This window comes from Hippocampus bargibanti, linkage group LG03, assembly GCF_051943395.1.
Source record: "Hippocampus bargibanti isolate YZ-2025 linkage group LG03, ASM5194339v1, whole genome shotgun sequence".
Lineage (NCBI taxonomy): Eukaryota > Metazoa > Chordata > Actinopteri > Syngnathiformes > Syngnathidae > Hippocampus > Hippocampus bargibanti.
Genome location: NC_142736.1, coordinates 3,036,113 through 3,053,465, shown reverse-complemented (window position 1 = coordinate 3,053,465; position 17,353 = coordinate 3,036,113). Strand labels below are relative to the sequence as shown.

The 17,353-nt window shown below is 38.1% G+C and overlaps 1 protein-coding gene across 1 annotated transcript in view; it reads left to right on the top strand.

Annotated features, from left to right (window-relative positions):
- The window catches only part of LOC148899968 (AT-rich interactive domain-containing protein 3B-like), a 109,244-nt gene that overhangs the window by 81,811 nt on the left and 10,080 nt on the right, over positions 1-17,353 (top strand). The window contains exon 6 of the mRNA XM_088991521.1: positions 14,190-14,373. Within this exon, the coding sequence (XP_088847647.1) occupies positions 14,190-14,373 (184 nt within the window). The remainder of the gene's footprint in view (positions 1-14,189; positions 14,374-17,353) is intronic.

Genomic DNA, 17,353 nt, shown 5'->3' with positions numbered 1-17,353 from the left:
GCTCACCCACAAAAAAAAAAACTGATCCTGTGACTGTAAAGTGTCCTTACGAGTTTTGAAAGGCGCTTAGAAATCAAATGTATTATTATTTAAAAACAACATTGACATTGTATAGTATTCTGTCTTATAAACCTCGCGTCTGCCATTTTGAATGATTTTCGATTTACGACCGTTTGAGTTACGACCGTTTTGTCAGATCGGAACCCGGTCGTAACTCGGGATTGTTACCTGTATTTCATAGCTTGTAATAGAGATGTGGCAAAATGTGCTGAATTTTTCACAAGGCTATGTTGCTGTTCTCATCACGTTTTTGAATTCAAATGTATTTAAAGGACAACCGACAAGTTGTGTCCATAATTTGTAAAATCACTTCAAATGACTTCTACTGAGTGTATTTTACAACTATTCCGCCGTATATAGCTATATTTTATGTTTTAAGACTTCCGCTGAATATTCAGGAAGTCTTGTTTTTGAGTTAATGACGATGCCTACCGTGACGTCACGGAGGGAACGCCCCTGACCGAGAAATCGACACACAATGCATTTTGCGGTACTTTATTTGGTCTGAAAACTTTGTGTTGATGGCGAAATTAGTAGGAAAACACATAAATAACGCGATGGTGAATCGTTGTGTGTTGCACCAAGACTATTATTTGATACTAGTTGACACAAATTCCCAGCAGCCCATTTTCAACAGAGCTTTGACGCCATCTTGTGCATTTTCTGGGACGCTACATTGCTGTCATTATCGACTCGAATTGATATGGCAGGACTTCTTTAATCGATTTCAAACATGTATGCTTTCCTCTTCAGAACTATTTGAATCATATTCATAACTGGATGTGTAACAAAAAAGCATGTTCTCCGAATCTGAAGCCATTGTTTTGATTCTAGAGCAAGGCACGACGTACTGGTGTGATGTCACGAACAAGGGGGCGGGACCTTTCTGAGGTCATTTTGATGTAGTTTTGGGACACTTTGTGTCATTTTTATTGGTGTTTTTCATTTGACTAAAAATATCAGCCTGCATGTTTTGGCTATTTTAGATGCTATAAAACGTTTTTCTGATGTCAGTTAGGAAACAAAGAAATGGTGTCTGTTGTCCTTTAAAGCATGAGGGAGTGTTGAAATGGATGTTTTACAGATTTTCACTCTGGGTCTTAGACGCAACCCCCGCCATGACCGGAGGTTAGCTGCATCGATCGACATAATACGGATTTAATTAGATGAGCGTCCCCTCACAGTGAGCGTAGCCCAACCCCCCCCCTGTCAGCTGTGGATCGGGACGCATGCTTAGAATAGCAATGCATCTATCGTGTAGCGTTACATTTAAAACTACCTTATATGTGGCGGCTGCGAATCTGACCACTTGATCTGAATTGCTGTCTGAACTAAAGATAGCAAAAATTCCACACACTGGGACCTTTTTTTTTTTTTCGTTCACCTTTTATATCCCCAGGCCATACATTAAAAATAAAACAAACATTCCGTCAATGTGTACGGCGAAGTCCAGAGAATATGCTGCCCCTCACCCGACTTGTATAAACCAAAACAGCCAGTCTCTGCCCGACTTTAAGTAAACTTTGTGCATGGAGTCCAGACTCGCATTTCTCATGTGAGTGTCTGTACCAAATCATTGGCGACTGTCTGACACGACGAAGACAAAATTAGAAGTTTGGGAGACTGAGTAAATTCTGATGACTATTAGCAGTGTTTGAAATAACGTCTGCCCGGAGGCCCGTTGCGTGCAACTTTCAAAACGTCTCGGCCCAGGTGGCTGACAACTTCTTCAAGAAAAAAAATATACAGTAAAGTGTCGTTATATCGATATTCTCGGGAGTCGGAAAAAATATCGATATAACCGGACTATCGATATATCCGATCCTGCAGCATGTAAATTTTCTCCTTGCGTTCATAGAAATAGTATCGTAATAAGCAGTACTATCGATATAACCAATATCGATATAACGAGACTTTACTGTACACATTTTTTTTCAAATCAAACGTTCTTCAATAACGCAAAAGCTACAAGCAAACCGCTACAAGCCACGTGGACTCCTCTTTCTAAGCGCCTTTCAAAACTCTCAAGTACACTTTTCAGTCACGGTATAGTCCGAAGCACGAACAGGCTTCTGCTTGGCTGCCGGTGCCGAGTATGCAAATTGCCAAACAAACGTTCGTTTGGCAAGTTGCATACTTGTCACGGCAGCTGATCAGAAGCCTGTTTCTTGCTTCGGACTATACCGTGACTGAAAAGTGTACTTGAGAGTTTTGAAAGGCGCTTAGAACGAGCAGCCAAGGTGGCTGTTATTTCAAACACTGCTATTAGTCGTGAAAGTAAAACTAAAAGAGGAATTTTATAAAGTTTCTAAATCAGCCGAATAGGTAAGTATTTCCATTTATAAAGTGAGACAGTCCGACATCAGATTTTGCGGTTTACACTCAGTGGTTCTGCAATAGCAAATCACAGATATCGGTTTGTGGCGTTTAAAGGACAGCCGACAAAACACGTAGGCTGATATTTTTAGTCAAATGCAAAACACCAATAAAATGACTTAAAGTGTCCCAAACCTGCCACAAAATGAGCTCGGAACTGGGCAGATTCAGCAAGTCCCGCCTCTTTGTTCGTGACCTTGGGAAGGGATTATTCTCATTTTAATGGTTTCCTATGGGAAATAAATTTTTGGGATACACACTTTTCGCTTTACACACTCTGTCTGGGAACCAATTTAGTTCGTAAGCCGAGGTATCACTGTATTCGTTTAGACCGAACTTTTCGAACATAGCGTAATTATTACATGCTGACGGCATCGTGCGGGTCAAAATGGAGGGAAGAGGAAGACACTGTTGCTCTCAGACATTTCCATGGGGACAGGGGGTCTGTTTGTGTTGGATGACACCTTCCTCATAGGACTAATCCACTCTTTCACCTCCCCCCGTCCTTCCTTGTTTTTGTTTTATTGTTGTATTTTTTTTTTTGAGGGGGGGGGGGGTAAAATGAGTATAACTATTGGATTGTATTTGCCTTTATTAGTCTCGCAGTGGAGAAATTTACATTTCACAGCTATCTGCTGTTCACTGAAATTGTAAATACATAACTGTTGAGCACAAGTTTCAGACCGCATTTTAATGTTATTTGACTCTTTTTGTCTCAGTAATAATTATAATAACAATAACAACAAAAATAAATAATAATAATAATAATACATTGAATTTCTAAGCGCCTTTCAAAACTGTTAAGGTCACTTTACAGGAGCTAGTCAATAGCTAGCGAATAGATCGCCAATAGCTGGCGAATAGATAGCGAATAGATAGCGAATAGCTAGCGAATAGCTAGCGAATAGATAGCCAATAGCCAATAGATAGCGAATAGATAGCCAATAGCTAGCGAATACATAGCCAATAGCTAGCGAATACATAGCCAATAGCTTGCGAATAGATAGCTAATAGATAGCAAATAGCTAGCGAATAGATAGCCAATAGCTAGCGAATAGATAGCCAATAGCTAGCGAATAATAGCCAATAGCTAGCGAATAGATAGCCAATAGCTAGCGAATAGATAGCCATTAGCTAGCGAATAGATAGCCAATAGCTAGCGAATAGCTAGCCAATAGCTTGCGAATAGATAGCCAATAGCTAGCGAATAGATAGCCAATAGCTTGCGATTAGATAGCTAATAGATAGCCAATAGCTAGCGAATAGATAGCCAATAGCTGGCGAATAGATCGCGAATAGATAGCCAATAGCTGGCGAATAGATAGCCAATAGCTAGCGACTAGATAGCGAATAGATACATTCCCGAATTTGTTCGGGTTTTGTTTTTTTCTTACTTGGGTAACGGTAAAGCGCTGGTCAGACATCTGGTAATGATTTTTTTTTTCCTCCCACAATTGGGAAGAATTTGCTTTTTGTCCACGTTAGCGCTTTTTGTCCAGCTTCAGCTGTTTTTCAAGCGCTATATAAAGCAATATGTACATTATGTATTGCATTGTATTTTGCACAGCCGCCCTCATTTCAAGCTCATATAACTCCAAACCCATATAATTTAGGAATTAACTTTTTTTTTCCCCGATAAGAGAAGAGAGTATAACGTTCCTTACGCTGCATTGAATATTTATGTCATCCTAAAACTCCATATAGTGTGGGTCCTGGAATTCGACTGACAATGACAAAAAAAAACCCTGGCACTGGAGTGGACACATTTTTCGCACATAGTCTGGCAGTGAATGAGTTAATACTTCGTTGCCATATAAACAAGGGAAAGTTTTTCTCCAAATTGAGAAGGTCCAGGAACTGTTTTTTTTTTCTTCTTCTCTTGACTTTTGTGAGATGTCTTTTTCACTTCCATCAACGCTGCCTATCTGCATGACTTGATCTGCAACCCCCTCACTGACCCCCCCTATCATTACCAGTCTAGCCACTGGAGGGCTACAGCCGTGTGGCAAGAGAAAAAGGGGTGGGGGGTGGGGGGGCAATGTGACCCCTGACCCCTATTGCCATTAATCACTAGGCTCCTGATGGCCATCTCCCTAGGGGGAAATCAGTCCGGGGCAAAGGATGATGGGAGGTGAAGCCTGCAGCCAATTACAAACGGGCCGGGAGCAGCTGAGTGGACAGATCAGGGCTTTATAGAGAGATGAAATGTGCACAGGCCGGGTTGCCATGCGAGCCCGACGGGGGGGACGGGGGGTGCTCCTGTCCTTCTCAACGCCACGTCATCATCCGCAATTGCACGTTAGCGTTCTGCTAGTAAAAGCAGCAGATGGAGAAGTCGCAACAATTACGATGAAAGCGCACTTGGGCTGTGCTGTGATCAAAAGAGGTGTTTGGCTACGTCCAATTAGGCTGCTTGGAGTTAAACGGCGCAGATGTTGCACACCAAAGGCAACACGGGGGGGGGTTGATTCTCCGGACACAGCTGTTGCCAGTGGTTTTGTTGTTTGTTTTAATTTCTATTTTATACAGAATTATAAAATATTTGTCTCTATACATCTGTGTAAGCTCTCAGTCGTACAGAAGTGGTCCATCGATGAGAAGGTTTCTATCTGTACTTCTTTAAAGGTGTCGGACGTTTCGCTTCTTATCCAAGAGGTTTCGTCAGCGAACTATTTAATATTTTTTTGCTGGTAGTTTTGGCCCTATATATATATATATCCCTACTGCTAGCAACCACTCATTTGGCGACAATGAGGTTAAAATCTTAGCAAAAGAAAATAAATGGTTTGAAAGGGGAGTAAAAGAAGCTGTTTTCATAAAACAGCAAAACCCTTCACTAAATCGCCATGGTGGGGTGAGGTTCAATTTGGATCGTTCCTACAATACAATTATTAGGCAACATAGGCTTAGTTATGCTGATGAGGTGATACCAGAGCAAATGGGGTAATCAGGCCAGTCGTAGACCCCATACTCAGGCAGGACAATAGAAGTAATCAGTGTAGCCGCAGGGAGTAGTCCTCTGCTCTTGCTTGCAACATAATAATAATAATAATAATCATAATAATAATTGTAGTAATAGTAATTATAATAATAGCTAGGTTCCACAAATACATGAATAAATACATAAAGATTGATCAATAGATAAATAAATAGACATGCAATGAATGAATAGATAATAAATAAGTACATAAGTCAATAGAGATTGATATATAGATATATAAATAAATAAATACATAGATATATAACGTATACATGATAATAAATAAATAAATAGATAAATATAAATAACTAGATAAATAAATAAATATAAAATAGATAATAACTAAATAATGATTGATACATAGATCAATAAATAGACATATAATGAATAAATGATAATAAATAAATATATATAAATATATAAATAAATAAATAAATAAATATTAATAAATAGATATATAATGAATAAATAAAATTAATTAAATAAATAAATAGATAGATATAAAAATGGATGCTAAACAAGCAAATAATAATGAAATAATATTAATAAAATATAAATATAAATAAATAAAACCCGTGAATAAATAAATACATAAATGGAAAATGATAAAGATATGAAGAAATAAATTGCTATATATATTATTATTATTATTATTATTTATTTCATTTATAAGCACCTTTCAAAACTCTCCAGGACACTTTACAGTCACAGGATAAAGTTTCTCTACGGATGAGTAGCTGCAGCCAGATGTGCCAGCGTTCTATAAATCAATACATAAATCAATAAACAATCATCATTAGAAAAGTCATGAATAAAAACAAAAGTGCAACAGGTGTACGTTGACTGTTCATTCTAAATGTCCCCTGGCGCTTGACATCGCTGTAAAATAGTGACATACACACTTTTCAAGGGACAACGGCGCTACTTCATCAACTGAAGTCCTGTTTTAAAAACACATCTGTCTTTGTACACGTGAAGTGTGGCGTGGCGCGAGCTGTTTGTGGCCTCACTAGCAGCCGACCAGACCATCACCACGTCGAAGTGGGGGGGGGGGGTTGTGTTCTATTGGCCAAAGCGCTCTTTGTTGCGGGTTCATTGTTGGCGGATTGAAAACATGGCTTCCTGCTGACCTGCACTTTAATTCACACATCAATAACCCCTAGCTGATCTTTGACCCTGCTGGTTGGACTAATTGTTTGATGTGGACTTGATGCTTCGGCGAATAAGTGACCCTCGACACTTTTTTGCTCCGTTTTCTGGAAACGTGGCGAAAACACAATCAAAACATATTTTCGGGCTTTTCGTAGTCACATTTGTAGCCATTCCGCTCTGTTGAATCTATTGTTAGCGTGTGATGTCATTTCATCGTAAGGCGAGGCGATATGACACGAGATACACTGATACCTTGGCTTACGAACTTAATTGGTTCCCAGACAGAGTGTTTAAGGCGAATGGTGTGTATCCCAAAAATAATTTCCCATAGGAAACCATTAAAATGAGAATAATACGTTCCCAGGTCCCCATAAAACATAATTTTGTACTTTCTATTTTGTAAGCCTTAAAACTACACAAACTGTACCTTATTTTATGTATAATAATCATAATAATTATGTATAAAATCACTTCAAATGACTTCTAGAAAGCGCATTTTACAAAGATTCCACGGCATATAGCTATACTTTACATTTTAAAGAACAACCGACGTCTCCGGAAAAGTTGTGTCCATAATTTGTAAAATGGCTTCAAATGACTTCTACTGAGCGTATTTTAATAAGATTCCACCGCATATGGCTATATGTTACGTTTTAAGACTCGCGCTGAATATTCAGGAAGTCTTGTTTTTGAGTTGGTGACGAGTCCGTACGTGACGTCACGAAAGGAACGCCCCTGACCGGAAAAAAAAGACGCATTGTAGCGGTCCTTCCATCACGTCAATGTATTTTGCTGTACTTGTTTGGTCTGGGGACCTCGTGTTGCACCCAAAAGCCGCCAGAAGCGGGCGTCCAAGCTCCATATAAGGAATTTATCAGCCTGTGGAAACGGAGGTGGCCACAGGAGGTCGCCATTTTGTGCCTCTTTTTCGTTGAGACATCTCCCCTCAATGTTGCCTCCTAATGGCACAAATACATTCTTTAATCGATTGCAAACATGTATGCTTTCCTCTTCAGAACTATTTGAATCATATTCGTAACTGGATGTGTAACAAGAAAGCATATTATCCGAATCTGAAGCCATTGTTTTGATTCTCCAGCAATGTAAGACGTCTTGGCGTGATGTCACGAACTGGGGGCGGGACTTTCTGAAAATGCACAATTCGCAGCTCAATTTCTTGCAGATTTTGGACACTTTAAGTCATTTTTATTGGTGTTTTGCATTTGACAAAAAATATCACCCTGCGTGTTTTGGGTATTTTAGATGCTATGAAACGTTTTTCTGATGTCAGTTAGTAAACAAAAGAAATGGTGTCGGTTGTCCTTTAACAAAAATATCAACTTTAGGGTACATTGACTGGAGTGTCGCCAATTTCAGCAAATCTGGTCAACATTTTGCGATATTCAAGGCCCAAAAACATTTCGTCCATAAATATGGACTTAAAATGAGAATAATCCTTTGGTTGTGATTTTTGGATGATGACCCCATGTACTAGTCTCAATATCTGTTTGCAAAAGAAGCGCACCCTCTTGTTTGGCCTCACGCTAACTGGCTTTGCAGATTAAAGCCAATGTCTCCCTGCCACAACATTTAACTGTAGCTTTTGGTTATCCTAGCGGCACAAACAACTCGGCGGCAAACTTCGGTGTCAAACGCTGTTGGAATGATTCCGTTGTGCGGTAAACGTTTCCTAACTGACATCTGAAAAACGTTTTATAGCATCTCAAATACTCAAAACACGCAGGTTGAAAATTTTAGTCAAATGAAAAATACCAATAAAAATGAGTTCTAAATACAGTGAGACCTCAACTTACGAACTTAATTGGTTCCCAGACAGAGTGTGTAAGGCGAAAAGTGTGTATCTCAAAAAAAAATCCCATAGGAAACCATTAAAATGGGAATAATCTGTTCCCGGGTTTCCATAAAATATACTTTTCAACTAAATAAGCCTTAAGACTACACACAACATACCTTATTCTATCTATAATAAATGTGCTATTGTATTGTAATGAAATAAATACACTGCATTGTATCATAAATTCACTTTATTTACATTTGTGATGGTCATTTATGGCTTGATGGAACGGCGTTGGAGGTCGAAGGTCAAAGGGAATTGCTGTTTGGACAGAGAGGCACATTACATGACGAATGTAATTAAAGAAATAAACTGCTCTAAAATAAAGTTTTATTTACCTTTTTGATGGTCGTTGATGGCTTATGGAAGGAGAGTCACCTTCCATAAAGACTGTTGGTGCTGTTCGCTCGTGTGCTTCCACCGAAGATCACTCCGCCAGCCGTGGTGGGTGTGCATTATGAAAATAGTGCTTATTATAAGGTTTAATTTTCATGAATTTGACGTTTGCAAGACAAAAAGTTTGTAAGTTAAGGTGTTTGTAAGTTGAGGTCTCACTGTAGCATCTAGCCAGCCAGATAGCTAAGAGACAGCAAATAAATAGTACATAGATAGCTCGCTCAGTAGGCAGCTAGGTACCCTCCCTCCCTCCCTTTCTGTTGACTGTACACCTCTTCCAGACGCCAGCAAACGCTTAGCTGCCATCGCTTCACCTGACGTGCGTGCGAACGATCACGTCCACATTGTGCTAGTATGTCTAGTTTGCATTTACCCTTTTAAATGTGATTGCAGTCTGTTGACACTGTATGACAACTTTGTCAAATGAGAACATGATTTCAATCTCCATTGTCCATCATCACAATGCATCATGGGATATATTAGTTTTATATCTATCTGAATAGTGGGTCCATTGCCCCTCCGCCCCTCTCTGCACTGCACGTGATTTATAGACATGTTGCAAAAAAATGATTCAGGGCTAATCTGGGTTAGCCTGATCGCTGCTATTCGTCAAAGTCATTAATGAGTCCAATTCCAAGTTAAGGGGCTGAAGGATTGACGGGAATTAACCGGTACAGAGCAGAGCGACTCTACGTACGAGTCGCCCCCCCCCACCCCCCCGTACGTGTACCTCGGGTGTGTGGATTTAGTCGCGCAATCCTCTAAATGAGCTTCATTATACTGGACTATCCCGTAGGTTCCGCCCACTGCTGTCTGTGGATTAGCGGGTTACTTCACTGCCCCCCCCCCCCCCATCCTCCCCCAGCGACTTCTCCCTTTATACTTAATTAGATGTGTTGCACTTTTTGATTCTGTGTACATCGTATATAAATATTTTTATTTTATTTATTAGGACTGCAGTTATCGGATTTTATGGTATTCAGATATCCTACTGTAAATTCTATTACTGGTTACACAGGTTATACAAGTTACTTATACAAGCATTAAACATACTTATATAAACCTTACACATACTTATCCAGTCTCAAAGGACAACCGACGCCTCCGCACAAGTTGCGTCCATAATTTGTAAAATCGCTTTAAATGACTTCTACTGAGCGTATTTTAATAAGATTCCACCGCATATAGCTATATTTTACATTTTAAGACTCTCGCTGAATATTGAGGAAGTCTAGTTTTTGAGTTGGCGACGAGTCCGTACGTGACGTCACTAAAGGAACGCCCCCCTGACCGAAAAAAAAGACACATTGTAGCAGTCCTTCCATCACGTCAATGTATTTTGCTGTATTGTTTGGTCTGAAAACCTTGTGTTGCACCCAAAAGCCGCCAGAACAGGGCGTCCAAGCTCCATATGAGGAAATTATCAGCCTGTGGAAACGGATGTGGCCACAGGAGGTCGCTATTTTGGGTGAGACATTTCCCCCCAATGTTGCCTCAAAATGGCACGGAAGGACTCCTTTCATGGATTGCAAACATGTATGCTTTCCTCTTCAGAATTATTTGAATCATATTCATAACTGGATGAGTAACAAGAAAGCACATTCTCCGAATCTGAAGCCATTGTTTTGATTCTAGAGCAAGGCAAGACGTCCTGGCCCTGACGTCACGAACAAGGGGGCGGGACCTTCTGAAACTCGGCATCTCCGGGGTCATTTTGAAGTAGTTTTGGGTCACTTTAAGTTATTTTTTATTGGTGTTTTGCATTTCACTAAAAATAGCAGCATGCATGTTTGGGGTATTTTAGATGCTATAAAACGTTTTTTTTCGATGTCAGTTAGGAAACAAAAAAATGGTGTCGGTTGTCCTTTCAACATACATTCCATACAAAATATAGCACTGAAGCAACTTATGAATGAATTCACTTTACGAACGACCGTTCGGAACGTATCTCGTTTGTAAATTGGGGAGCGTCTGTATTCATATGTTTTGATTTTATTTTATTTTATTTATTAATTTTTTGGAGTGAAAATAATGACTTTGTTTCCTAGACTGTAAAGTGCACCGGATTATAAGGCGCACCTTCAACGAATGACATGTTTTCATTTTTTTCCCATATATAACAACAGCTGAATAATAATAATTCATTTCATTTCTAAGCGCCTTTCAAAACTCTCAAGGTCACTTTACAGTCACATGATCGGTTTTTCTGCGGTTGAGAAGTGGCAGACGCATGCGCCAGCCTTCACTCAACCCGGAAGTAACTCAAATAGATGGAAAGCTATCCAGCTAGCTACCAGATAGCTAATGGATAGCCAGCTAGACAGTTAGCTAACTAGCTAGATAGCCATGTAGCTAATAAATAGCTGGAACAAAGCGCTAAATTGGAAAATAGGGAAATGGTGCCCCCTTATGGAAAGGAAAAAAGATTGCCAGAGACCATGGCCAGCACTTTATCGGCACCCAAACAAGAAAAAAACAAAACCCGAACTAATTCGGGAATGGTGTTTTATGTCATATTTTAAATTCCCGATTTTTCATCAGAAAAAAAAAATAGTTAATAGTTAATTCCTAAATTATATGGGTCTGGAGGTATCTAAACTTGAAATGGGGGCGGCTGTACCAAATACAAACAATACATACATATTGGTATGTTTGTATAGCTCTTTAACAACAGCTGAATAATAATAATAATCCATTTCATTTCTAAGCGCCTTTCAAAACTCTCAAGGTCACTTTACAGTCACAGGTTAAGCTATTCTGTGGGTGAGCAGCGGCAGCCACACGGGCCAGCGTTCACGCAACCCGGAAGTAACTCAAATAGATGGAAAGCTATCCAGCTAGCTACCAGATAGCTAATAGATAGCCAGCTATACAGTTAGCTAACTAGCCATGTAGCTAATAAATAGCTGGAACAAAGCGCTAACATGGAAAAAAAGGGAAATGCTGCCTTTCCTTTTATGGAAGGGAAAAAAATATTGCCAGAGGCCATGGCCAGCACTTTATCGGCACCCAAACAAGAAAAAACAAAACCCTAACTAACTAATTCGGTCAAAATTGGTCCAAAAAAAATCCCTTTGTGGGAAACTATATTGCAACGACAATGCGTGACCCTTGAGCAAATTGAGTTTGACATCCCTAAATTGGACGAACAAAAGTGTGAGTCTTTGTTTGTCTCTCCGGTTGCATTGTTTTCAATAGAATTAACCAAAAGAATGCGTCCACAATTGAAAAGAATAAACGATACCTTCCTTAGCCTCGCCCTTTTTTTTTTTTTTTTTTTTTTCTGACCGTACCTCCACTCCTCCTGACCACCACACGCTCCCTTCACGCTCGAGTGCAGATAAGCCGTTGACAAGATTAATGCATCTGTATCAAAAGTCTCGAGCCGCTCGGCTTTGTGTTGTTTGCGAATCCCCCTTTTTCCAGGTCAAGCCAGATTGCCTTAAGTGGGCTAATGTGTTTTCAAGCCAAATTTAACAGGCGTGCAAGACACATGCCAACTTGATTGCTAACTTTGTCTTATGTTGTCTCCCGTCTTTAGCAAATTATTTACTTTGTTTTCTTTCCGTGTATGAATTTTGATAAAGCAACAACAACAAAAAAAAAAACATGGCCTTGAATACATAGTTCTTAACTGCTGCTAGTTTAACGTAGCAAAACACGAAATGTGATACCCGCCAAAAAGTCTCCCACGTGTAAAAATCCAAAATGTCTGCCGTTTTGACTTTGAAGTGGTCATTTATAGGATTCCTTTAACCCTTTCGGGGTCAGCGGTTATGAAAGTGGACATCTTATTGTGTTACAGGGTGCAACAAAGGGTGAAAAGGGAACTTCGTGCACCATACCCAATAATTATAATTATAATAATAATATTATAATAATAATAATAACGACAATACTACTACTACTACCACCACTACTACTACTACTAACTAATAATAATAATAATACTAATACATTTCATTTATAAGCACCTTTAAAAACGCTGAAAAGTGAACTTTGTGTATCAGATATCATAATAATAATATCAGATAATAATAATAATAATGATAATAATAATATTAATGATACTCCAACTACTACTATTACTACTACTACTACTACTACTACTACTAATAATAATAATAATAATACTAATACATTTCATTTATAAGCGCCTTTCAAAACTCTTAAGGTCACTTTACAGTCACACGGTAAGTTTTTCTGTGAGTGAGCAGCGGCAGCCACATGCGCCAGCGTTCACTCAACCCGGATGTAACTCAAATAGATAGAAAGCTAGCTAGCTAAGAGATAATGATGATAATAATAATAATAATAATAATAATAATAATAATAATAATAATAATAATAATAATAATAATACATTTCATACTACTACAATACAACTACGACTACCACTACAACCACTACTACTACTACTACTAATAATAATATTAATAATAATTATTATTATTATTACTATTATTATTATTATTATACATTTCATTTATAAGCGCCTTTGAAAATGCTCTAAAGTAAACTTTGTGCACCATCCCAGATAATGATAGTAATAATTAAAAATAATAATCATAATCATAATCATACACTACAACTACTACTACTACTAATAATAATAATAATAATATTAATAATACATTTCATTTATAAGCGCCTTTGAAAATGCTCTAAAGTAAACTTTGTGCACCATCCCAGATAATGATAATAATAATTAAAAAAAATTAATAATAATAATAATAATAATCATAATAATAATACATTTCATTTATAAGTGCCTTTCAACATGCTGCAAACTTTGCACCATACCAGGTAATAACAATGATAATAGTCATAATAATGATAATAATTATCGTAATAATAATAATAATAATAATAATAATACTATTAACGATACTAGTACTCATAATAATAATAATAATAATAATATTATTATTATTATCATTATTATTATTATTATTATTATTATTATTATTATTATTATTATTATTATTTATTATTATTATTATTTATTGTTATTATTATTATTATACATTTCATTGATAAGCGCCTTTCATAACACTCAAGAAAACCCTCTGAGTAAATATTTGGATGGCTTACAATAACGCACTCAAGCGGAAATGCATCTTTAGTGTGATTCATCATGTTCTTTTGTACCTGTTACTGTTTGTTGCTCCCCCACCGCCCCCCTCCTCCGCTTTGTAAGTGCTGACAAGCCTCAACAATGGAGAACTTGTCTTGCTACTCTGTCACAAATGCATAAGCAAACAATCAATTATTGATATTACAACCACGTGATGCCTTTCCCGCTTAGACGACGCTGATTGATCATATATGTTTATCTCCCCCCCCTCATCCCTCTCCCCCCTACACTAGGCACCCCGGTCAACCGTATTCCCATCATGGCCAAGCAAGTGCTGGATCTGTACATGCTTTACAAACTGGTGACGGAGAAAGGAGGCTTGGTGGAGGTCATCAACAAGAAGATCTGGAGAGAGATCACCAAAGGACTCAACTTGCCCACGTCCATCACCAGCGCCGCTTTTACCCTGCGCACACAGTAAGACGCAAAATGGCTTCCAACATGTTCTGCGGTCAACTTGAAGTGATTTAATTCAACTAGAATTCGGTCATGCGAAGGTCCAGCTAGCCTTGCATTGTGGGTAGAGCATGACATGAACTATTTTAGGGAGCATTTAAAAAATATATATATCTCTGACACCAATTTCATGAATAAATATTCAATTGGTTAACGTGCGTATTATGAAAGAACTAGGAAAAGTCCAAAATTGAACAGGAAGTAGGCCATTTTGGGCTAATTTCTCAACTATGACATTGACAACGCCCACTATGTATGTAACGGGTAGCACTGTAGCGCCCCGCCTGCAGCTGCACAGCAATAATAATAATAATAATAATAATAATAATAATAATAATAATGAATTTCATTTATAAGCACCTTTCAAAACTCTCAAGGACACTTTACAGTCACAGGATATTTTTTTTTTGCGGGTGAGCAGCAGCAGCCACACGCGCCAGTGTTCACTCAACCCGGAAGTAACATAAAGTTAAAAAAAAAAAAAATAATAATAATAATATGACAACACAAAGACACGGAGAGTCATTCATTCTTCAGCACTTTCTGTACCCTCTTTGTGACATGAAGCAGTTCTACATGAAAGAGGAGAGGATCAAAGCATCCAGCTAGCTAGATAGCAAATAGGTAGCTAGCTAGGTAGCTAGCGAGATAGATAGATAGCTGGATTGCTAGATAAATAAGAAGAAGTGAAGAGAGAATTACTTTGTTTCATACATAATAATAATAATAATAATAATAATAATAATAATAATAATAATAATAATAATAACAATACATTTCATTCATAAGGGCTTTTAAAAACTCTCAAGGTCACTTCACAGTCACAGGATCAGTTTTTCTGAGGGTGAGCAGTGGCAGCAACACGCGCCAGCGTTCACTCAACCCGGAAGTAACAAAGTAAGACTCGACATGTTTTTCTAAACACGTGGGGACTTTGAAAAATACCAAATCTGCGTTGTACGCCAAAGTCCAATCTAAAATCGGCGTTCAAACATGTTAGTTGTTTTCCTAAACAGTCACGGATACAAAATGGAAGCTACGGGTTGTACAGTGAAATGTTACCCCACAAAAATTGAATTTGACATGTTTTTCTAAACACGTGGGGACTTTGAAAAATACCAAATCTGAGTTGTACGCAAAAGTACAATCTAAAATCGGCGTTCAAACATGTCAGTTGTTTTCCTAAACAGTCACGGGTACAAAATGGAAGCTACGGGTTGTACAGTGAAATGTTACCCTACAAAAATTGAATTTGACATGTTTTACTAAACACGTATGGACTTTGAAAAATACCAAATCTGCGTTGTACGCCAAAGTCCAATCTAAAATCGGCGTTCAAACATGTCAGTTGTTTTCCTAAACAGTCACGGGTACAAAATGGAAGCTACGGGTTGTACAGTGAAATGTTACCCTACAAAAATTGAATTTGACATGTTTTACTAAACACGTGGGGACTTTGAAAAATACCAAATCTGAGTTGTACGCAAAAGTCCAATCTAAAATTGCCGTTCAAACATGTCAGTTGTTTTCCTAAACAGTCACGGGTACAAAATGGAAGCTACGGGTTGTACAGTGAAATGTTACCCCACAAAAATTGAATTTGACATGTTTTACTAAACACGTGGGGACTTTGAAAAATACCAAATCTGCGTTGTACGCAAAAGTACAATCTAAAATCGGTGTTAATATGTCAGTTGTTTTCCTAAATAGAAATTGCCGCTAAAGTCCCCTTCCTCCAAATTGAACGCAAGTCAGCCATCTTGTACAAATACCACATCTTGGATTTTGAATTGCTGCTTACCATTATATGAATTATGTCCTTATTTTTTTTTCTCGCGATTCCATTTCAATACCCCTCATGTCTCCACCACCGAGCCAGTTTGCCTTCTCACTAGTCTATTACATCAAACTGATTGATCGCTATTCATTTATTGATGCCACCACCACGTCAGTTCAAAGTTCGCCGTGACTAAGGTGGCCGTTTGAGTGACAGCTCCAAGCTGACGAACCTTTTCGGATGATGCCGCCACTATTTGGATAGAAAAGCTAGAATGGTTTTGTCGCACCACATTGTCCACTACTAAGGATGCTTTAATGAAGCTTCATGTATTTTTAATGTGCTCCGCAGGCTCTATCTAATGGATGCTGGGGCTCTTAGCGCCTTATTGATCCGCCGTGATGCAGTCAGCATGCATAATAATACTGCATGTTCATTTTAACTTGCATTCTAATGGCGGAGAAAACACTGAAGCCGTGACTGTGCGTGTATTCTGTGACGTCGGCGCTACACTCAGCATATTTTGTACACTTAGATGCGAAAATAAATATAAATATAAATATAAATATAAATATAAAAATAAATATAAATATAAATATAAATATAAATATAAATATAAATACAGTAAAGTCTCGTTATATCGATATTCAAGGGAGTCCGAAAAAATATCGATATAACCAGGACTATCGATATATCCAACCCTGTTTGCATGTAATTTTCTCCGTGCGTGCATAGAAATAGTATCGTTATAACCGGGACTATCGATATATCCGATATCGATATAACGAGACTTTACTGTATATATAAATATGAGAAAGGAAAAGAAGTGATGCACAGAGTTCTATGACTCTCTAGTTAACAGTAGAAGAGAGCATAGCTGTCATGTATTTACTTGTGTAGCTCCAGAAAGGTGATTTATTTTTTCTTCCTTTCGCTTTGGTCGTAAAAGTTTACGAGAAGCATCCAAGTGCAGTATGTGGAGTCGGCTTACCGCAATGCTAAAGCATACACAGTTAAAGGACAACCGACGCCATTTTTTTTAGTTTCCTGACATCAGAAAAAAAAATGTTTTTAAGCATCTAAAATACCCAAAACACGCAGGTTGATATTTTTAGTCAAATGCAAAACCAATAAAAATGAGTTAAAATGTCCCAAAACTACTTC